The sequence below is a fragment of the Limanda limanda genome, chromosome 2 (genome assembly GCF_963576545.1).
Source record: "Limanda limanda chromosome 2, fLimLim1.1, whole genome shotgun sequence".
Classification (NCBI taxonomy): Eukaryota; Metazoa; Chordata; class Actinopteri; order Pleuronectiformes; family Pleuronectidae; genus Limanda; species Limanda limanda.
This window is the reverse complement of record NC_083637.1, coordinates 26,446,079-26,469,813: the sequence shown is the minus strand read 5'-3', so window position 1 is coordinate 26,469,813 and position 23,735 is coordinate 26,446,079. Positions and strand designations below refer to the sequence as shown.

General features: G+C 46.1%; 1 protein-coding gene across 2 annotated transcripts; it reads right to left on the bottom strand.

The window, feature by feature from the left end:
- Positions 1 to 2,780: 2,780 nt before the first annotated feature.
- Positions 2,781 to 20,269, bottom strand: pcdh10a (protocadherin 10a). 2 transcript variants are annotated; one of them, XM_061094910.1, is made up of 5 exons: positions 17,723 to 20,269; positions 16,380 to 16,438; positions 15,651 to 15,757; positions 5,063 to 5,223; positions 2,781 to 2,834 (listed from the first exon to the last, which is right to left on the bottom strand). In XM_061094910.1, the coding sequence occupies exons 1-5, from the start codon at positions 20,267 to 20,269 to the stop codon at positions 2,781 to 2,783; spliced, it is 2,928 nt and encodes a 975-aa protein (XP_060950893.1). The 2 variants fall into 2 exon arrangements, with proteins under 2 accessions (XP_060950893.1, XP_060950883.1); XM_061094900.1 differs by lacking the exon at positions 2,781 to 2,834 and having other exon boundaries at positions 4,775 to 5,223.
- Positions 20,270 to 23,735: the final 3,466 nt, after the last annotated feature.

Below are 23,735 nucleotides of genomic sequence, written 5' to 3'. Positions count from 1 at the left end.
GCTCACTCGACACCCTGACACACAGAATGGATTAAACCAATGTAATTTGGTGTTTGCGGACACAAATGACATGCGTGATTATTTTCGTATAGATTTTTCAAGTGAGCTCACATGTCAAGTTGTCATTGGAGGCTCAGGATGCATTCTAATGCAAGGTGTGAACAGACACTCCACTTGTGATGGAGTATCTCACTGCTGGTGTTAATACCAGGTCTGAACAGGGCCAGGATTTGTGGTGAGTGAGTTAAAAGCTAAGGTGGAAAGATGTGGCCACTGCAGAGCTGCTAGATGCAGACAAAGTAAAATTGCTCCGAAGTCTAATTTTGTCTGTAAGAACCATCGTAGAGCAGATTACCGATATGAAGAAAAAAAACTGAAGGATGACAAAAAACATCTCCAGTTTTTCTGGGACCGATTCTCAACCTTTGTGTGTAGGATCAATGCAGAGTTTGATGCAAGGGAGGAATTATTCTCTTTGCAAACCATACATGACACTACCAAAGGTTGTTCGAGCAAGTTGTTTTTGTGTGAAACCATCTGCATCATCATCATCACTACCATTTGACATCAGCTGTCTCACTAAAACAAAGCATTTCCAGCCAGCACATCGGAGGGGTTAGTTTGACGTGTTTAATAATTTAGTGTGACCTAAAGGATGAGGAAGAACATAATAAAAATGGAAATGAGCCAAGATAGAACCCCCCCTCCCCTTTGTAATCTCTCAACAACTATGGGACGGGTTGCCTTGGAATTTGATGTGTATTTATTTAAACATATGTCCACAGGGTCGATTGTAATAACTTTGGTGATCCTTCAAATTTCCATTTAGTGCCACCATCAGCTCAAATTTTTTAATCAACTTTTCCATCAGTCTCAGCTGCATTCTGTGTTTAGTGCTAATTGTCAAACGTTAATGCATCAAGCTGAGATGATGAACATGGTAAAGCTTACACCTGCGGAGCATCAATATGTTTTTATTGTCCTTGTGAGCATGTTACCGTGCTGATGCTAGCATTTAGCTCATAGCACACCTGTGCCAGAGTACAGCCTCCCAGAGCCGCGAGCGAGGCTGCAGGCTCCTACTTGTGTTTTATTGATCCCTTATATGCTATTATTCCCGGGTGAACGTGACAAAACACACATAAGAGAACTTCAATTACACTGTTTATTTATCACCACTTGACCTGTATGTATGTGTGTGTGTGTGTTGTGTGGGTGTGTGCCTGCGTGTCATATTGTGCCTCGTCCTATATTGTCTGTGTACACCTTTCCTGTATGATTGTAAAACTTTGATATCTAGCTCGATTGTGATAATCCCCCTTCCTGTACATGAACACATATTTTGCTAGTAAAAATACACAACAGGCCAAAACAACTCAAACGGGTGTCGTGGCTACACACAACGAGGCCTCGCGTCTGTAAACTGTGAAAAGTAACAAGTAACAGCAACTTAATCCATGGTTTATGTGAAGGGGTTTTGCTTCGGTGGCTTCAGCACTCCTTCTCTGTTTGAATCGATACAAGTCTTGATTTTGTAGCACTTCGTATTATTAGATTGAATGACAATATGAGGTGTAGAAACTAACCAATGGTTACACAGTTTTCAGAAAAAAAGTATATCGTATATGTATATATATAGAGAGTTATATATATAGATTTATATTCATTTATAAGCTTTTTAAAATAGCACAGTAAACACTTTGCACACATGATAAAAACCACTGAATGTGTCTGATTGTTTATGTATAGGCCAATGGAATCAAGGGAACCACATCCTGGTAAAGGGTCATTTCACTTTCTCTGCAGTCAGCTCAGGAAGGAACCGTTAGTCACTAGTGTAGAAAGGAGAACATTCATTTGTGATATTTTATTGACAGACTCAACATGAGGATTATGTTTAAACTCCTTTTCTTTTCTGCGTGTCGTCTGTGTTTGTTTAACTCGCCTTCCTGAAGTGGCTAAACACGAAAGAGGACTGAACCCCGGCTCCGGAGCGCCTGTTCCTGTCTGTAGCTGTACGCTGGAATACGTTAGAGTCTGCACACTTTAACCACACAGAAAGAACAACGGAAACAAAAAAGAGAAGCTATATAAAGACAGTCAAGTCAAAAAACCAGAGATACAGAATTTATAGTACTGCACATCATCTCTACTTGTCCTCCTTTCCTTCATTTTTTTTTTCTCCTGTCATTTCATACCTGTACAACACCTGCTCTCTGCCTAATTGTCTTTCTCTCACTCTGGCTGTCAGTCTCCGTTTCCCCCCCCAAACAGTCTCTGTACAGTTGGCTTAGTGGTGACCATAGAAATAGCTAAAGGGTTCCGTGTGACGTTGGTTGTAGTTTGTACAGAAACATTAGTTTTTTTTCTCCATGTAAACAGGCACACACAGATCTCTAGAGGCTAACTCCTCAGTCCCAAAGAAAAAGACAAACCACCTCTGTGAGTGAATCCGTCTTTCTTATTTTCACTTGTCGTTTTTGTATTCCTCTGTTCATATCAGGTCCTTTCTTCTTGCTGCTGATGATTTTCCTAATCGTCACATGTCAAGTGTTTTGGCCCCGGTCTCAGTCCCGCTGAGAGGAATAAGGCCTTGGATTGTTCCTCAGGTATCTAGTTCTATTTCTGCTTCCCTCCCTCGGCAACCACTGCCAAGGCTTCGTTACAGCTCGCCAGCCGAGATAATGAAGTTAAACGAAGGTTGCTCTTGTCCAGGTTGCTGTTTGTTTAGTTTTGTTTCGCTGTCTATAGCGTCGGCGTTGGTGGTCTGGTACAGAAACTCACGCTGTCTCCGACATGTCCACGTGGAACGAGCTAGCAAATCCTTTTGCGGGCTGCAAAGAGACAGAGAACACACTTGTTAAGACAAATGACACCCTTCCCCTTGGGACTTTATAGTGACACAATCGGCTCGAAATACCATCACTGGAAGGATACATGCCACAGAGGACTCTCTGTGAAGTTATTTATATACCCTAAAGGCTGGTCGTCGCAGTGTAACGCTACAACTAATTTGGGAATTGGGTAAAAACATGTCCATCAGCGAAGATAAATGTTCAGAATTTGGTGGCTACATAATGCATGCACAGAAAATACACAGAGCACTAATTGCTTCATTAATTATCTATAAATGGATCATTAAACATTTATAAACCCTTTATCAAGGCAACGCTGGTGATCAGAGCATTGCCGTAACCACTAGTAGCATTTGGTGCTATTTTTAAAATGAGAACATGAGGCCGATTGGTTAATAGAGCCTCAGCCTCTGGGACCATTCCCATATTCTTTACAGACGGATGAACAACGAAACCTTGCAGTGGCATTGTGGGGTTGATTAATTGCAACAGACCAGAAAAATGTGAGGAATCGTAAATCAGAAAAGAAAGAAAAGTAAAATGAAATACATTTTTGGCGAGTTTTGGTCTGAGCGAATAAGGAGTGCATTTATCCCAACCCTGCGAGGCAGACGAGATGAGCAGACGCGCAGGCAGCTATATTTGGAGCAAAGCAGGCTCTAGCACCTAAAGGCTAAATACCAATTATTTTTCACACAGACCTGATGTGCAAGAGGAATATTGCTTGGCTCTGTTTGCCAAGTGGCACACAAGAAAAGAGGAAGGGAAAAAAAATGAAAAGAAAAGCAGGTTATGGTATTCATCGTTTACCTGAGAGACAACCCACAGTCAGCATGCAGAATCATGGAGGATGGTAGTTAACATGGTGGTGACTTGACTGGAAATGACTTCTCTACTGAATGTGTATATCGAATCCATTCTCTACTCTTAGAGCTAATAGAATATTCATGTAATGTGCGAGAGCTTGGAAAGCAATTGAAAGCGGCAAATAGTGTCCTTGAAGAAACTCTGTTTTTCTCCGTATATGAATATGTTTCATTTGCCAAATTAAACTGACTTCACATAGTGATAGTTTTTCTCCTTTCTCGCAAAAGAACAACAACAAACAAACTTGTATACGAGACTTTTCCAGCTGAGGATTTGTGACCCCATGTTTGAAAAGCCCACCTCACCCACCCCTCTTTATGTCAGGTATTGATCGGCTGGCGAGCAAGTATAGCTACTCGAGACTGGCTTTTGAGAACAAATGGACTTCATTCCTCGTGGAGAAGAAGAAGCGTGGGTTTTGTCTTTCACCTTTCGAGCTATTCAGTAGGAAAGTCATTGTGCTTGAGCAAAACTCCTTTTGTTGAGCAGATGGAAAAAAGATGTACTTTTCAACATGAGATGATGTAGCTTGTATTTTCTCCCTTCACGCTCAAATCCTGTTATTTAAGCGACTAACTCTCTATAATTGTATGCGTGTGAGGATGGTCGGAATAAAAACATGAGGTGTGCTTGTGTGTTATGACCTTTTCCTATATGAGCATCAGATAAAAAGGGATATTGAGGGGTCAAATTTAGAGAAAAGGATAATAAAATTAAAAAAAAGGGGCCACAGCAGTTTCACATGAGTCCAATCCAGATTGTGTTTATTTTATAATAAGTCATATGATTACAGACAGTGTTAAGAGTTAGGATGGGGTTGGATTAAGAATTTCAAAGGGTGTTTTGGAGCAGGGGGAGTTAGCAGTGGTAGATTCCATTACATTCAAAAGAAGAAATTATAATTTATAAAAATAAGCAATAAAACAATTCAACAAAGCTGTATTTTATATATATATAAAAAAAAACTCCTTAACAATATAAGAAATAAAAAGTTGATAAACAACATATAAAGTCCAGATCAGAATCAAGAGGCAGAATAATTGTTCCCTCCTTCAGTATTTGTACTGGACCAGACCAAAGTCATAGGGTCCCAGGGAGCTTTCATACTGATACTCACAGAGAAAGGTGGGTTTGTACGGTAGGGTCCCCCTATCATACTCTTTCCTCTCTAGCGTGCTGGAGCTGTACTGCTGCTGTTGCTGATGGAGGTGATGGTGAAGGCTGTGGTGTGACTGTGATCTTTGACCGTCCTTGCCAAAGGTGGAGAATGACCTATCGTTGGACGAGGCGGTAGGCGAGGCCATGGTGAGCTGGTCGGCGAGGTTGACGGAGGAGGGTACCTCAGTGTCGGGCAGGGTGGCGTCCATGCCGGGCACGTGCAGGTTGCTGCGGTAGTCCGGCCCCTGGCGCCCGTCTGACGGCATGAACGACGGCATCCAGCAGCGGTCGGAGTGGCCCAGGGCCTTGCACTCCTCCGTGCAGTTGGAGAACAGGTCGGTGCCTGCAGAGGAGATACAGATGAAGGCATGGAGAGGGTGATCGCGGGGTGAGGTAGGATGGAGATTACAGACATACAAAGGATGATAATGGAGGGGAAGGAGAGGGAGCAGCGGAGGAGAAGCGGCGCGGATATTTGGAGTGGAAAGGCGAGATGGGGGGAGGGAGGGGAGAGAAAAGAGACCAGAAGAGAGAACACAAGTTAGCAATCATTTGCCAATGTCGCGAGCAGAAAAAGTGCAGCAAACGCTATTCATCACAGAGACAAGGCCAACATTGATGAAGCGAATTGTTTGTTTTCCTCCTCACCTCATTCATTCCGAATGAAATGTGCAATCAAAGTGATGTGGTGTGGCGAAAACATTTCCCCCCCACTCGCTGCATCAACATCCTCAGACTCACAATTGATTCCAAAACACCAAGAGACAAAATGCGATCCATATTCTTAAAACCCTGCACAGGAAAATGACAATCATCTTTAGAAATGATGCCACAAAAACAAACAACATATTCACTGGCTGCTTAATCACACTAATGTCAGTCATCCCTACACAAACCAGCAAAGTGTGTAATTGACCCAGAGCCACTGCCAGAAACAACAAAAAAGATGAAATTAACATCTGAAATGATAAACTAGAATAAGGCACTCACACACGTCCAGCATGAAAGAGGTACCAGTTATGTTAATTACACTCTCTTAGAGAGAATAAAGAGAGCAGGACGGGGGGAAGACGAGTATGAGAGATTATAAAGAGGCTCGAGAAAGGAACAAGAGACATGAACAGAGTCATCATCATAATAAGACCCTGCGGCCATTCTCGACATTTGCGCAGATTGGATTCGCAGTTTTCCTGCTTTTTCCCAGCGAAGCTGGGTCAATGCGGGAGAACTCGATGGAATGAAGCGGTTCAAAGCGGGAAAAAAAAAAAACGCTGACAAGTCGAGGAGGAAAGAGATGCGAAAGGGAAAGTGAGGTAGAAAAGGAGGCAGTGAAAAAAGAAGTGGACATTCTGGTATCTGCAATCCCCCCGAGGCCGAGAGGGCTTCAGATCAGAGGGTCTACTTACACAAATCTATTCTACTGATCCACTCCACTGATAATGCCACTGTTCCTCTATTACTAAAAGCAGGCACAGACAAAGCCATGTAATATATATTACACAAAAAGGCTAAGCCTATAGTATTCATACACTGTTACACTTTCGAGTCGAAATACTGTTTTTACTAATCAAAACAGCTCAATACAACCACGCCAGTGAATTAATATGGCAACCTGCTATTATCTGCAGTAGTAGAACTCTGTGGCAGCCTCGCTTTGACCTGGAGCTTTGAGGAAAGCTTTTCTTTCCCCTCCCTACATTCACCCCTCCTGCACATTAAGACTAAATCTCAAAATATCAGCCTGTCATGGATTAGGGATTATGTTTGCCTACAGAGAGAGAGGCATAGCAACAGACAAAAAAAAGAAAAAAAAGATCTGGTCATATATGCAATGGTACACACTGGTTAACCTTTTTGTTTTGTTTGCTCTGTCGGACTGAAAGCTTAGACTCACAAGAGTCTGAGACTTTAAAACTAAATTTTAAAGAACAGTGTACAGGAAGCACAACGTTATTGTGGTGGGATAATATCGACCAGTCTTATGACAGCTGTGCAAAGGTGTAATTTCCCCCGAGGATTGGGAGCATGTCTACCTTACTCTTTGAAAATCCTGTTCATTTTTTTCAGGATGGTTTTCTTACAAAATTCTTTCCAAAGATCATCCTTGTACTTTGTCTGACCACCATCGTCGAGACGGGAGAGGGGAGGGCTCGATAACAATGTTGATATGCTCATGTGAGTCGGCTTCAGTCATTACTGTGCACTTAAAGCAATAAGATTAAAGACGCAGCAGCCAGAGGGGCTCATGGCTTTTCTTTTCGCCCTCGGGTTTGTCTCTCAGGCTACACACAGTGTTTACCTGCAGACACAGTTCAAGGCAGAAATAGTAAATCTTCAGCATGTTTCTAATGTGTGTTTGCAGTAACTGATGATAATCCCTTAAAAAAAAAAAAAAAAGATACACACAAAGCTCTTTGTACTGAAGATTTAATGCACCATTAGCATCTCTATCAAGGGCAAAAAAAACTAAATTAAGCAGGGTTAAAGCGGAAATTTGCATAGGATTACATTTGTTCCTACTTTGATTTTTTTATTATTCTACCTTTTTTTTGGAAAAATAAAAAATCCACTTTTATTTATGAACTACCGTAACAAAAGATCGTGGAGGAGAAGGAAGGAGAATGAGGATCCATAATTATTCTAGCTGTAAATGTTCTCTGTGCACATGTGAAACCCTGTATTACAGGTTGTCTTCAGAGCTGCCACCGCGGCTGATTTGTTCTCTGGTGTTTGCGAGCAGCATGTGGATCTAATCGAGTTCCTCATACGGTGCCTCGCGGCGTGTGAGAGGAGACGACGGGACCGTGCAGTGACCGGAGAGCCAGGGAGGAGGCACAGAGCTCACACACAAGAGACGGCAAGGGCCAAACAACAGGGGGGGGAGGCACAGATTTCACAGACAGCGAGACTTCGTGCTGGAGAGGCAGCGACACTGCGGGAGCCATCGGGGAAGGGGAAGGGAAACCCAGGCGATCACAGATGGAACGAGCAAAGGCCAGGAAAGACAGGGGGAGACCAGGGCCTCTCGGGAGGAGACAGGAGATGGGTTAAACAGAGGTGGAGAGAGAGGGGGAGCTCCTTGATTCTTAATCACCAGAAATAAAAAATAAGCAAATTAAGATGTACTATTTAATCTATTTCCACCCCCTTTCATAAACAAAATGTTGCAACAAATATCCAACCCTTTACTTTCTATACCCTTTTTTTATAACTGTTCCCTAAATGCGAGTTAAACGCAAAAATAAAAAAATATGCCAACATTTTGATTAACCAACGTCAACTGAGGGTTATGTGGAGTTCTCTGCATTCTGCTCCATCACATCTCATTTACAAAAAAAGCAAACAAAAGCAAATGCCGCCGAACAGGCACCAGCACATGAAAACCAAACTTTTTTTTTTGGTGTGGGTTTTATTATTGTGCTGGATTCAGCAAGTTTGGAACATGTCAGATGCCTCCTTGGTCTGTTTACCTCTGTGTTTCCTGTGTGGCCCACAGAATCAGCACCAGTCAGTGCTTTTGCTGCCAAAGGCTTCATTTGTTTTCATCACCAGCCGGCACGTGTGGGCTGTGTGTCAGCGGCAGCTCGGTGCTGCGTCCGATCAGGTGGAGAACAGGCCGAGCTGTGTAAATCCTCATTAAGGAATTTGACTGGTGTTTACTTGCATTTGGCCTCCGATTCACCCCTGGGAATTATGTATATTTATGCTATCTTTAAAGGTTGGGGGCATATTAATGCTATTTCAGTTAATCCCCACCTTTTTGTTAGCCTTTAGCCTTTTAATAGAGTTTTTCGCAAATTAATTTCCACCTCGGGCACACCAAGGCGTCGACCTCAGGGCCCTGCAATCCCCTCTGTGATAAAGCGGTTGGTAGCCTCGGCGCATTTGTATCTCAACATGAAAACAAATGAGCTGAATGACAGAAGCACAGGTGTTAAAACCAAAGTCACGTGCAGCTTTGCAGAAAGCACACCGACATTAATGTCAAAGGATTAAGAGAAACCTTCACTTTCTGCTCCATATCTCTCCTATCTGACTTTATTCTCCAGCAGGCACCAGGGCGAATTGTGCTCTGGAGATGAGGTGTAAATATAGTCTGCAGCAGTCACTGTTTACCGTGCATCAGGCTCGGAGAAACTCTTGTCACTTGCTTCCAAACTACTCAGTGATTTTTTTGCCTGGCGGCTCGCTCTTAAAAAAAAAAAAATGTCAGGGACATCAACACATACGTTTGCAGGCACTCACGAAAGCACACACACACTTAAAAATACTCAACGCGGAGACATATGTAGACGTACGGAAGTGAGCAGACAGACAGGGCCGCTCGCACATGACACCCGGTGGCTGTTGATCCTCGCGAAGCACCTTTTCTTCCCCGGGCATGAAGCAAAAACAACAACCAGAACGGTGACTGGCAATGACAGGCCCCGGCAGCAGCCCTATCTCTCATCGTGACCTCATCAGGCAGGAAGAACACAAGCACACACGGACGCCTGCACATGCACGCAACTATACTAAAACGCACACGTAAACGATGCTACATAATGCGAACACAATCTACTTGCTAATAAGCAATCAGCACTTCTGTTTCTTTCCTTTTTTTCCTTCTTTCATTACGTCTCTGCGTGTTGCCGAAATCCCACGTTGGCATGATTTGACTAATTGCGCCCGCCGACTGACACACATCCAGCAAGCGGGAGCCGGGAAATGAGAGGAAAACAAATCCTGAGAAAGCAGGAGCCCCCGTGTTTGAATTCACTTTGCGGGTACCTATCTGCTGCACTCGGGTTTCTGCAGTCGCTCCCTCCCAGCACTCATTCATCTGTCTGTCTCCCTCTCTGTCTAGATTAGTCCCTCTGAGTCCCTTCCCCTCTTTCTCTGTCTCTTGTTATTTTTTTCTCTCACATTTAATCCTCTCTGGCCATTTCTTCCTCTGTAGTTATCTTGTTTTTTAAAAAAAACAATAAAACATCCACCTCCCTCAGGTAGAGGGTGTCTTCTATCCATACCTCTGTTTTTTCATCTTGTCCTCCACTGTTCCGGAGAGACTGCAGACACAGAGAGTCAATATTTGGACAGCAGCTCAGGACGGCAGGGGAGTAGCATGGCTTCCGTACATGAGTTGGCCAGTGAGGCTGTGATGAGTAAACCAGAGACCTCCCAGGGCCAAAACCGAGCAAGATGGCTCCCACCATGTCCGGTAATGACAGACAGAGAAATCGTCCTGAGTCTCTGAGAGGCAGCTACCATTTTCGATGTTTGTTCCAGCGAGCAAATGGGCTGGGGAGAGAGAGCCAAGATGGCCGCTTGCCCTAAGAGTGTCCGTTTGATTAATACGGCCCCTTATATATTGTTAGAGGAAAGCTTCTGGATGACCACTGATTATTGATCGCTGGTTTGTCTGCTTTTCATCACTGGGTCTTCTCTTTGAATGCAGCACCCTATGATGAAGGGCTCTGACAATACCTCACATAGACATTAGAGTCTATATACAGACACCTGAATGCACCATTTAAGGGTAATTTACTAGCACTCAGGTATTATTTCGACTGATTTATCCATTTTTGATCAGAGTTTATAACAGCAGAATAAGAGGCTATAATAGGTAAATTACATTGCTATTGGAATTCCAGCCTGGCCAGCAGGAGAATCAAACAGGTTCTATAAACTAATATGTCAGATTATCTAAACTATATTAGCGATTTAAATTTTGGATATCGTAGCACATACAAACTCATATTCATTTAGTTTTGTTCAGAAGGCTGAACAGACTGAGTATTTCAGTAATTAATGTGGCCAGGGTTGGGGACCACTGACCTGCATTACTTTATTTGGAAGAAAAACCTCCAACTTCTTATTAGCAATTTCTCATTTCACAGCAAAACTACAACGATTCACCTTTGTTATCCACTTCAAATAAATTTAGTTAACACTAAGGTTTACCTAAAACCTGCAAGTAACCAAGCATACATACTTTTAGCCACACCTTTAGAAATAAGACCCCAGTAACCTGAAGGGCACTGATAGAACACATTCCTCCACCAAGCCCCAACAGTCCCTTCATGAAAGCACATTTAAATTCACTAAATCCAGACTTTTATTTGGATCTGCACCAAATTTCACACACTCATAAATATCATTCCCTGAAATATGTCTGGATTTTTGTATTTCAAGATCCATTAAATGGCAAATCAACGGAAATGCTCAAAAATGCAATGTTAAAGAAATTTTTTGAATTTTTTCACTTCCGAGTGTTCCAGATCTGCACCAAACAACAAGCTCATGCCCAATCCCTTCAAAAACGTTCATGGAAATCACATGAGTAGTTTTTGAGAAGTTCTGCTATAACAAACAAACCAAGGCAGACCAACACCTCATCGCCTTGGTGGAGGAAATAACCTGGTGTTACTCACATGACGTAAATGTGCACTAAAGAGATGTCGGTAAGGCTCTTGATCATATCAGCTTGTCATAGATCACTTTGAGCATTACCATCACGTATCTTAACGTCATATTTTATGTTTTTTCTGTCAGAAGTGTTGCGCTGCAGCCTGGCTGGAGCAGATGTTCACCGATATTAAATCTCTGAGCTGAATGATATGTGTGTTTCTCGTGGCCAAAGCATCTTTACGACTCCCAGGACTTTTGCTGGGATTTCCATACGTCTTCCTGCCTTATGTTCCACCTCAGTAATAAATATCCAAGGCCCCTGTCAGAGGCCAGCAACATGCGTCTTTTCACGTTTTGATCTGCTGTTTTCAGCTGATGTGAGGCATTTTCATAAATACTGTTAATGAAAATGAGGATGAGTCTCCGTCTCTCTGGAAACACTCAAGCTGCCATTCAGCTCATTCATAAACCACATACCAAGAACGCATCCATCACAACACTCTGACTGTACTTTTCATTCTCTGTGTCTTCATGCTGTAAAGAGGTCATGTGGAATAGTGATTTTTGTCCTTTTTCTTGCTGAGTTTGACATGAGAAACACATGTCGCAGGCTGATGCAGTTAGTTCATCAAACTGATCGATCTACCCTTTTCTCTGCCGAGACTTTTACTGACTTTTATTGACATTGAACAAAGCGCTCGGCGTGTAAGTGGTGACATCTCCACCTGTTGCAGGCAAAATGCAGATAGATTTTTTAATGAGGCGACGTTGCTTATCCTCTTCGCTCTAATCGATTTTTTTTAGCTTTTTCAAGTAGCATTGAGATTTTCGTATGCTCTCCTCTGCTAGAGGGGTTTCAGAGGCTCGAGAGTGAGCTGGTGCTTTATGTGCATTTTAACCACATAAAGCAAATATTTTTTCTGACATATGTATAAATGTTGAGTGAGTGACTGACATACCACTGTTGCAATTTCATTCTGATTGAAGTCTTTTGATCAGAATTGAAGATTGAAGGATTTTGGATAAGTGCCCTTTTTTTGTGCTATGTTTTTGTCATGTCGCTATATAAGCCAACAATTTGTCTTTTGAAGGTATTGTTTGAGGTCTGTTGAGGCCCAGACATAAATATATGTTGTATTATTTTTGACCTTAGTCTATATTTGTGCACCAATCGTTCATTCTCTGCCTCCCCCCCACTCCTGTCTTGTCCTCATCTGGGGCCTGAGAGGAGGATGTGTCAAAACGCTGCGAGCTAAATTCCTCTGACAGCTCACTGACATGGGAAACTGCAACACGGTGCCCACAACTAATTCATAATCAGCCTTCTAATACACCATTGCCACAGTGATTTAATTGTCCCATTTGTCACGGCTGTTGTTCTCACCAAAACAAACGTCATGATAATGATCGTTTCCAGGCTCCCACCCGTCACGCAGCCTTCCGCAGCTGATCGAATGGTTCTGAGATGCCAATTTTTTTTTTCCTTTTTTCACTGATGAATATTTTATCCTCTCTTATCTGTCACCTTTATTGTTTTGCTTGCTCACTCTTCCCGTCGTGTTCTATTAGGATGATGAGGGGAATAATGAGGTAAACAGTGTCTAATGCGAATCAAACAACCTAAAAAGGGGAGCGGGCGCTTGGAGGTAAAAGGTGTAGCAGTCAATCAATAGCGCTTCGGCTCCTGACGCAGCTGCGCCTCACTCCAGACATGCCGCCTTCTGAAAAGCCATTTGCCCACTTTCTGAAGGTATCCGGTGATATCCCGGCCTCACAGGCAGTGTCCCTTTGATTTAAAACCACGTTGGGAGACTTATTTTCTAAAGTGTCAGACGAGCGGCCGTGCGGGAAGCTACGCCAGGTGTATTTGATGATATGCCAACTGGAAATGGTTTCCTCTTGATTTGAAATATTCCGTGGCGCACCAAAAGGGAGAGTGTGCGCCGCGCGGTCCCGCGAGGGGAACCTTGCCTCTAACCCTCCTTTGATAATTGCTATGCAAAAGGTTCCAGAAATGAATTACTGATCAGCCGAGTGTTGCGGAGAGCCAACGTGTGGGGGAGACAGAATGAAGGATGAGACCCTGCCACAAACCCTGGAAGCGACTATATGTGTGTCAGACAAACACACACACACATAGAGAATGGAAGAGTATTTACAGTACGTGCATGCTAAGTAGAAGTGTGTGCATGCATGTGCGCACACGGATTTGCTTATGCACACAAACGCTGCGGAAGGGCATAAAAATACACATGGTCTATACATAGTCTTCGCTCAGGCTTATGCAGATCGGCTCTCTGCTTAAAGAACGCGCACCCAGCACTAAACTTACACAGACACGGCACACAACCCATGCGAGATGAGCAACCATATTCTCATCCCCGCATATTTACACAATAAAAAACACTGCCTGTATGCATACAGAGACATAAATGAGCAATGTGTATTCCGATACAGATGCAATATGCACCTGGCAGCGTGCCAAGCACTAGCGACCACTCTCCTCTCATAAACTGAATCTCATTTAAGCTTATCAGAGCAGTGTCTCGAAGGAAAACTCCTTTGCTATTCTGTCATCATCACCGAGACTTGTTTTCTCCCACACAACACACACACACACACACACACAAGCAGATTATATACAGGTATCGTGTATACACCTACATATTAAATCAGACAAGGGTATACCTTTACAGCCATACACACTCAAACAGGCCCGTCTGGTTTTGTTTACAGAAGTCGGTGTAACTAAAGCGTCCCTCTTCCAAAAATACCAGCCGTGCGGAGTAGCCTCCCATGGAGTGGTAAGCTGTTCCCTTCTAAATTCAACGTGAAGAACAAATGTGGCTGTCTTAGCATGAAATACGGAGTGCCGCACCAACTGTGCACGCTCCCAGGCCACTGCCAAATGATCCCGCTCGGAGCTAAATAAAGCTAAAGGAAACATGTTACAGGCTCATAAATGCGATCCTGTAACTGTGCTAGTAAACCGACAAGTCAATACCCCGCTTCAGAATAAATTCCTAAATGCATTCACAGGCCAGGCCCTGGAATAGAGTGTCATGTATGATTCCTTATGGAAGCCCGGGGGTTACCTGCCGGCGGAATGGGCTAAATGCATACCACTTATCCACAGCCGAAGCTGCTCTGCATGACTACACTGTACTGTTCCACTTATACATAAATTCACATTGTGATGCAAGATATCGGACTCTGAATATGAAATGAAACGCCCATGTTAATCTCTGTTTTACGAAAAACATGTATTCTTGACTGAGAAAGAATGGAGTCTTTGGATCTCTTCCAATTCTGCTTTTCAGTCTCACACAGTTTGACCTTCGCGATCTCTTTCATCAGTGAGGCCAGGGAGTGCCACGACCACTGCTTCATGTTGGCTCTCTATTTTGGCTTGGTTCATTGATAATGGAGCCTGATGAGGACCATTCACTATCCTACAACAGCTACCTTATCTGCTCTCCATTTGTATTCCCGGCACTGATATGATATTTGGCAGGTTCCGGTCTGGCCAGGGGTCTTAGACAAGCCGCGCGGCACAATCCCTCAGAAGGAAAGGGCAATTCAATAAGAAATGCGATTTTGTATCGCTCTGCTTTTTGTCCGACTCCACTTTGATCAATAAACAGGTAGAGGCCTAATAGAATTTGAGAGAGAACAGGGGGATGCTTATGATAAGACCTTGTCTAAAAAAATCGACCACACTGTAAAGTGCAGAAGACAAACGGGAGTCAGTAAATAAACCTGAAGTGAGAGTGTGGCTGGAGAAAGAAGGAAAAAAATGCTTTTTAACTTCGACAATTTATATTTATTTTAACTTAATCCAAAGCCATGAAACAAATAAAAAAGCTGCTGATGTGTTTGATCATCTGACTCTAAGGACAGTACAACACTGACTGTGTGGCTGAAATGCATCTGATTATATCAACTTAACCTAAATACCTTTTCTTTTCACTTGAGTGAACCTATTGATTTGTGCCACAGAAGCACTGTGGGCCTCACACACTGGCTGGCTGCGAGTCGCTGTCTTTGCAGCAGGGTTAGAAAGAGCGAAGGGGCAGGAAGCGAGAGGCACGGAGAGAAGGAGAAAGAGAATTCCCCAAATATTCCAATCTTTCATCCGGGTGTGAAATACAATCAACACCTCTGGGGCTGTTCATGCCAGCCATCCAGCCAGTGGCCCCGGAGCCCAGGCCTTCTTCGCACGCTCTCAAATTAAGGAAATTAAAAGCCAGTGGTCCGCACCGACAAGTCAGCATCATCCCATTCAAAATTGCAAACACACCCTATCGGAACTCAGGCAGGAGGGAGTCAGGCTACTGAAATAACAGTGTGATATTGTGGTAGAGAGGTCGGGGGACTCACCGGCTGAATGACCCCGGTTGGTGGCGTCGTGGTCGCTGTCACCCTGTTCGCTGTCCCCGTGGCCGCTGTCTTTGGAGCTGACTATGTCTGCTTCTTGGAATGCCGAGCTGGAGGAAGCGGCGGATGGTACAGCAGAGAGTCGTGCCGCAGGAGGAGAGGAGGAGAGGAGGAGAAGAGGAGAGCGCCACGCAAAAACAATGGCGAGGGCAGAGACAGAGAGAGAGAGAGAGTGAGGTCGATGTAGAATATAAAGGAAGAGGGAAGATGAAGGGAGAGGAGGAGACGGATTTAATGAGGGGCAGAGAGACAGAGAAAGAGAGGGAGAATCAGAAATCAACACCACATTAATACAGTCACGGTGGCCGTCAGGAGTCTAAATTGGATGTTACACATGGCATGTAATGAAATCCAGCATAAGGGCTTTAATAGGTGCTGCTCTGTCAGTTGTGGGACTGATGCCAAATTGAAGATGAACGTTATGGATACACTGGGAGCCGTGTAGCCTCTCAAAGCCACAATTAACGACGCGGAGTATACGGGATTCATACTGATGGGTGTAATATTCAATTTTACAGATATGTGAGCAGGTTATGGATCCATGAGGCCTATTGGATGTTAGAGGGCCTCAGACGGCGGATGGTATGTGGCTCCCCAGTGTTTGAGCTCTAGTAAAAATAAGGTGTGTGTGTGTGCGTGTGTGTGCGTGTGAGTGTTCGTGCTTGACAATACCTGTTGACACGTCTGGGTCTGTCCACCAGATAGCCGAGTTCCGCTCGTTGGTGTTTTGTCTAGAAACCCCGGAGAAACACACACATATGGTCACTTTGTTTGCCAAATAGCCACATGGACATTTTAACATACATGTCCAATGAGAAACATGTTACACGCATGCACAGGTTGTCAGCGGGTAATTGTGTCACCACTTGGTGAGCGAGTGAGTGGGTGAGAGGAGACGAGAGAGCCTGGGAGAGAGTGCGTTAGGGAGGCGATTGAATGCGTAAATGATTGAGCCGCCCGACGCTGAAACTGAACAACCTTTGTTCACGGTGCTGCCGTGCTGGGTCGTGCGCGGAATACTTAACGCGCAGCAGAGGCTGAGGGCTGTGACTTGGTGTCTGGCTCCTCTCCAGCCGCGCACCGCAATCAACAGAGAGAAAAAAAAGAAAAGAGGGGGAGAAAAGAAAAGAGCCTCCCCAACTCACTCCACAGCTTCACCCCGAGCAGAGCGCACAGGCTGAACACAAAACAGGGCCCTCAAATCCCCCCCCCCCACCCACTTCTGATGATGTTTGCCACCCAAAGTGGGATATATATCGAATGCAATACAAAGGAACAGCAGGTAAAGGCGTCTAATGGAATCAAACTGTCGCGCGTAAAATAGTGCGCTCCTGGCGATATTTCATCCACCGTTTTCAAATGTATTTCTCGGATTTCCACTTCGTTCCAAATGGGTACATATTAACACTCGCTGTCACGGCAGGTGTCACACCTCGTCACAAAGCTAACGGAAATATATTCCAAACTTTGGAAACACATTAAGAGATAAATCAATATCCCTCTGCGCGCTCTTGGGGTCTGGTTTGTGGTTTAAATATGGGTCAGATTAAATAGCACCCAAAACCCTGCATTTTTTAAAGCCTCTTCCAACCTGGTGCTTGAACAGGACAAATTATAAGCACTTTATGCCCAGAGTCCGGATCCCTGTCACACTCGGCTGCGCATGCTATAAAGGCTGATCTGACAGCGCTCCATCGTGAATACAACTAAAAGGCCACACGAGGTTTAACCACTGCCGTGTCCAACCACTATTCCCAATGACAGTGATTAAAGGCCACAGAGCAGAAGAGCGGAGTCAATAACAGCTTTCCTTTTCCATCTTCTCTGAGACTTTTGCTATGCGTGACCTGGGTGGATTAGGCGCTTTAGACGTGAAGAGGACACAGCCGTGGATTTCTGGAGGATATTTGAAATTAGGTTGAACCTTCAAATCAGGGGGTTTGTTCACTTTTAACCACCTCTGATGTGAAAATAAGTGGCACAAGCAGTTTGAGGCGGTGTCAGGCCTCTCTTACCTCGTTAGACAGGATGCTGCCGTTGGATATGATGTCCGGCTGCTGGTCACTGTACCCGGTGACTATGGCACCACAGGGGTTGGTGTGGTCCGTGTCGGTGCTGCGGGAGGGGCTGCACGGTTTGAGGAACATCAGATCCGTTTTGGCGGACTCCGGTGTCAGACACACCTGGTAACAGTAGGAGTTCTGGTTCTGGTGGTGGTGGGAGCCGAAGCCCCCTCCCACGCCGCCCACACCAGACTCCTCCACGGGCACCTGGCCCACGGGCCCGACCCCTGATGTCACGTTGGTGCTCTGAACTAGCATGATGTCGGACTTACTCAGCTTCTTCTGCTTCCGGCCCCGGGCAGACCTGCTGCAGCAGGAGCTGCAGCACAGGCAGCATTCTCCGGCCATCAGGCACGTGTACAGGTTGAGCGTCTTGTCCTTTTGACAGCGCACGGCCAGCACGATCATGGCCAGGAGGAAGACGAAGGAAACAGAGCCCAGGGCGATGATGAGGATGAGGGTGAGGTCAAGGGAGGTCTCCTTTGCCTTGGAGGCCGAGCCGCGGTCCCCGCTGCGGCCTTCGACCACACTGTCCACTAATATCACACTCACACTGGCGGAGGAGGAGAGGGGGGGCTGCCCGTGGTCCCTCACCTCGATCAGGAGGTCGTAGTAGCCCAGTGGGTCCCGCTTGGGTGAGATCCTGCGGGCTGTCCTCAGCTCCCCTGTCCTCCAGTCCATGCGGAACATTTCCATCTCGTTGCCCCGCAGGATGCTGTAGGACAGCCGTGCGTTCTCCCCGTCATCCGCATCCATGGCCACGATGCGCGTCACCAGGTAGCCGGGCTCCGCAGAGCGCGGCAGGTGCTCCTTGGCGGTGCCGTTTTTACCGATGGGGGCTATCACGGTTGGAGCGTTGTCATTTTGGTCAACTATGATCACATTAACGGTGGTGTTAGAGAAGAGCTCCGCGGGACCTGAGTCCTTAGCCTGCACCATGAAGCTAAACTCCTTCAGCTGCTCATAATCAAAAGAGCGCAGCGCGTAAAGGTAGCCGGTGTCCTGGTTTATGGACACATACGTGTCCACAGACATGCCCTGTATGTCACACTCCAATATGGAGTAGGTAATAAGAGCGTTTTGTCCTATATCTGGGTCCAAAGCGCTCACTGCGTGAATGAAAGCACCGGGCACATTATTCTCAGTGACATACACATCATAAACCGCCTGCGTAAAACGGGGCGCGTTGTCGTTCTCATCGGAGACGTGCACTTTGATGGACTTGCTGGTGGCGAGTGAAGGTTGGCCCTTGTCTTTCGCCACCACGGTGATGGTGTACGAGTCCGTGCTCTCCCGGTCCAGGGGTCCGTCCGTCACGATGGTGTAGTAGTTTTTAAAAGACGATTTCAGCTTGAAAGGAACATCTCCCAGGATCTCGCAGCTCATTTGTCCATTCTCACCCGAGTCTCGGTCCGACACGCTGAAAAGTGCGATCACGGTGCCCGGCGCGTCCTGCTCGCTCACGGACTCGGTCACGGTGCTGAACCCGATCTCCGGTGTGTTGTCGTTCATGTCCATGAGTTTCACCAGCACTTTGCAGTGCGCCGGGACCGCGTTAGCGCCCAGGTCCTTCGCCTGGACATAGATCTGGTGCGTGTTGCTCTCCTCATAGTCCACCTCCCCGGCCACCTCGATCCTACCTGTCCTGGCATCGATATTGAACAAGTCTTTTGTCCGCGGCGCGTTGTGACTGCTGAAAGAATAAACTATTTCCCCGTTTTGTCCCTCGTCCACATCTGTGGCGTTGAGTTGAATGACGAGCGTGCCCACGGGAGAGTTTTCCCGCAGGTTCACAGTGAACACGGACTGGTCGAACGTGGGCGCGTTGTCATTCGAGTCCAGAACTTTGACGACCAGGAGAGCCGTGCCGGTGCGCTGCGGGATGCCGCCGTCCACGGCCGTCAGCACGTAGCGGTGCACCGCCTGCTGCTCCCGGTCCAGAGACTTCTCCAGCACCAGCTCCGCAAACTTGTTCCCGTCGCTCTGAGTCTGCACGTCCAGGTAAAAATAGTTATTATTCGTGATGGCATATGTGCTGAGCGCGTTGGTGCCCACGTCCGGGTCGAAGGCGTTCTCCACCGGGAAGCGGGTCCCGGGGATGGCGCTCTCCGATATCTCCACGGAGATGTCCGTCTCCGGGAAGCTGGGCGGGTTGTCGTTGATGTCCATCACATCGATCTCCACGCGAAACAGCTCCAGCGGGTTCTCCAGGAACACCTCCAGGTGCAATAGGCACGGGATGGTCTGCTTGCAGATTTCTTCACGGTCGATTTTCTCCTTCACCACGAGCGCACCGTTCTCTAAGTTCACCTCCAGATAAGGGGTCCGGGAGCTGGGCACCGTCTGGAAGCGGCGAGCGGAAAGTTTGGTGATGTCCAGCCCCAAATCTTCTGCAATATTCCCAACCACCGAGCCAGGCTCCTGCTCCTCTGGCACGGTGTAACGCAGCTGAGAGACGGCTCCATCCAGGACGGAGAGCAGGAATATTAACCAAATCATCTCCTCGCCCTCTCTCAAAGTGCACTTCAAGACGGAAAAAAAAAAGAGTGTTATTCCTTTTTCTTACAAGAAACGAGCATTTCCTATTTCCTCTGTCCGCAAAAAGGCAGTGGAGTTAACAGCAACAAGGCTGTCCGATTCCAAAATTCCTCTCCTCAGCCTCGGGTCAGTGGAACATTGTGTCGTTTCAGCTGTGAGCAGCACAGCCATTTGATCCAAGCTTCTCTGTTTTAATCAATTCTGCGCCGGTCTGTGAGTTTTTGGCGTCAGCGCAAACATCGCAGGCTGGAGCCAGGACGCATCGCCAGCTCTCCCCTTGCACAGAGCACACTGCCCCTTCTTCACAGAAAGTCACCAAACTAAACAAAAAAAAAAACAGGAAACTCCACACGAGCAATTAAAAAAAAAAAGGAGGAGAGTAAAAACTCCTGCTCGCGTTGCGCCCGAATCTACAACTTCTGAATAAAGACTCGGCGAATAACAGGACTTTCCCTCTATCCCTCTCTCTCTCTCTCTCTCTCTCTCTCCCTGTGTCTGTGAGGATGTAATCACTGCGCCTAAGCGCTCAAAGCGGATGATGTTCTCAGCTCGGCTTCTGTGAGGAGAGTGGGAGCAGCGGGGTTGGTTTTGCGCGCAGCTCCTTTCCCCACCAGCCAATGGCGTGCTCCAACACCGGGTGTGATGGCACCTGATTGGGGCTGCGCGACGCCAGCCAGCGCGCACATCGGGCCCCTCATAACAAAACCAGTGCTGCTCCTCTCCTCTCCTCTCCTCTCCCCCTGTTCCTCCTCCTCCTCCTCCAGGCAGGCCCGGCCTCAGTTGTAGCAGGGAAATTAAAATGTTTTACACATCCAGTGCATTAAGGAAGTCGAATAATACCAGGTGACACATGGCATCCGTGGAGCTGTGCGTGCGTAAAAGGGGGCCGCTGCCATCGGAACGATGGTGTTTCTTAGATATTACATCCAAACAAGCAAAGTGCTTGTATTTGTATGATAGTAAACGTTTCAGTTGTGTGTTTTAGGTTTTTCCTCTTTTGATACATGCCATTCCGCTAAATAATGGACCATGGGGGTTGTAAGGTTGCCCTTGATGAAAGGACTTCAACAGTCCGGCATCAAAAGCTTTGCTCTTACACCAGCGTGTGAGTCAGAAGTGAGGATGCCCACAGCTAAAGACCACCATGTAAAGAGCCTGCGCAAGTAAAGACAGTAGTGACGCAATACCTCACAGGGCCATGGCCATCCTCTCATCCTCTCTCTCTCTCTCTCTCTCTCTCTCTCTCTCGCTCTCTTGCTCGCTTTCACGCACACACACACACACACACACACACACACCCTCTCCCTCTCTCTCTGATGAACACACATCTCCGCACAGCAGAGGGAAAAAAGACAATAACGGCACATTTGAAATGAAGTATTATCTGCAGCGCTGTCTGAAAGTGAGCATCCGAGTGATACAAGGTTCCGCCAGAGCAGGATCACACTTGAGTTACTTTAATTCAGTGTAATGAAGCGTCGTATACTTTAGTCCTGCCGTGCTGCTAATAGCCTGGAGCCTATTAGTTCCCCTATCTTCCCCTTCTTATCATTAACCCCCCTCTCACGCTGGCCCTTATAACTCCAACGCACTTGCGTCATGCGTCTACTTTAATTCATAAAGCATAAATTTAAAATGCAAATGGGGTGGTGGCCATGGGGGAAACCCAAATAGTCGGGAGGGGGGGGGGGTCTGGCTGCGCGCGCACCACTCGGGAGGGGGTGATGACAAAAAGATGAGAAAGAGCCTAATTGACTCTAATTAGCATAAGTCTCTAATTCCGAGTGGAATAGAGGGAGTAGCAGCGAGCGGCGGCCGTAATGCAGAGCGACGTGGCCATTGTGCGCCGGATTAGAGCGAGCGATGCTTCGATTCCGCATCTCGCCAATACGAGTCAGGAGAAACAAAGAGGAGCCGTTAGATGGATTTCCACCCATGTCTGAGCCGGAGCGTGTGTGACTGAATGGAGCTGACACCGGAGCGCGCTCCTCTCCGCTCGGCACCGCCCCTCTCCCTCTCTCTCTCCCGGTCCCTCCGCCTCTGTCGGGGTGTTACAGAGACCAACGTCGCCCCCTCGCGTCTGCCCACTCTCTCCTTTCATGCTGCTGGAGGTGAAGAACTCGGGGACACATGGTTTGCCCACCGAGCAGGGTCTTTCTCGGGCCAGCTGGAGGTTTCCATTTAGAAACGTGGTCCTGGGGAATCTATGTTCTGTGGTGGAGGAAGGATTCTGATCTTTTTATAACATAATCATTGTCATCATTACAAATATGTGAAAGTCGTGACCAATGTAAAGATGGCCCTGATAAGGTCTTATAACATGTAACTCATGCAAAGTAAAAGTACTTTATGGACATAAGAGTACATGGACACATGCAACTACTTTTTTATATCTGATATACCTGGAACATTATTACTGATTTCTTAATGTATAGGTCATTTTATTGTTGTAGTTATCAGAATGAAAGAAAGTCTTATCAACTTATTAATATGTTTATTCAATAAAATGTTATCATATTTTAAAGGGGATCACAACAGAATGTAAACACACACCACACTGTCACACATACATGTAAGTGTTATGTGAATATGTGAATATGTGTATATATATATATATATGTATATTTGTGTGTGTGATTGTGTGTATGTGAATGTAATTAGACACTTTCAACAGGCAAATCAGTATCTGCATGTTTGCGTATTTCCTACTGACGACCCAACAGAAATATCATGTTCCCATGGTGAATATTGATCTGAAAACCAACCAACTTCCAACAGTCATATAGGATGTAGTCATCAGCTGTAGTACATTCACGAGGTTTAACAGTTTTGCCTTTTGTTCGCACTCTCTTTCACACTGCGCACACACTCACTCACTCACACACACATACACACACACATTGCACACACACATTGCACACACTGATGACAGCGAGCCCCATGCAAGGTCCTGCTCTGTCCACTGGGAGCAATTTGGGGCTCAGTGTCTTGACCAAGGACACCCTGACATGTGGACGTGTGTGTGTGGGGGGGGGGGGGGGGGGAGCTGGGGATTGAACCGCCTACCCCGCAATTAGTGATTGACCCACTCCACCTGCTGAGCCTCGGCCCCAAGGAAATCTGTGCCGGGTCCCCAGGGTGAGCCACAGGGATAATCTACAGTTTGCAGAGGCACATACTGAAGCACATCAAGTTAGCTCGCCACGATATTTTACATATGCCAAAGAATGTGGTGAACAACACCTACACGATTTGACTGGCTCCTCTACAGCTCACAGTGAGGGAAGACAGAATGTTCCAGGCCAGCTTTAAACCAAGGAAAACCCAGTTATATAGTTATAGAAAGTCACTTATATACAGAGTTTTGCGAGTCCTTTAGATGGTTAAGACAATTTAAAGATTTGTAATAACCGGTGCGTACTATTGT

Bases quoted from the DNA above. Each gene is read 5' to 3' on its own strand.
- pcdh10a (XM_061094900.1), bottom strand. From the start codon at position 20,269: ATGATTTGGTTAATATTCCTGCTCTCCGTCCTGGATGGAGCCGTCTCT. The intron at 16,439-17,722 runs GTAAGAGAGGCC...CGGGGTTTCTAG, and splicing joins GCAGCATCCTGTCTAACGAG to ACAAAACACCAACGAGCGGA. The intron at 15,758-16,379 runs GTATTGTCAAGC...CGCTTCCTCCAG, and splicing joins AGACCCAGACGTGTCAACAG to CTCGGCATTCCAAGAAGCAG.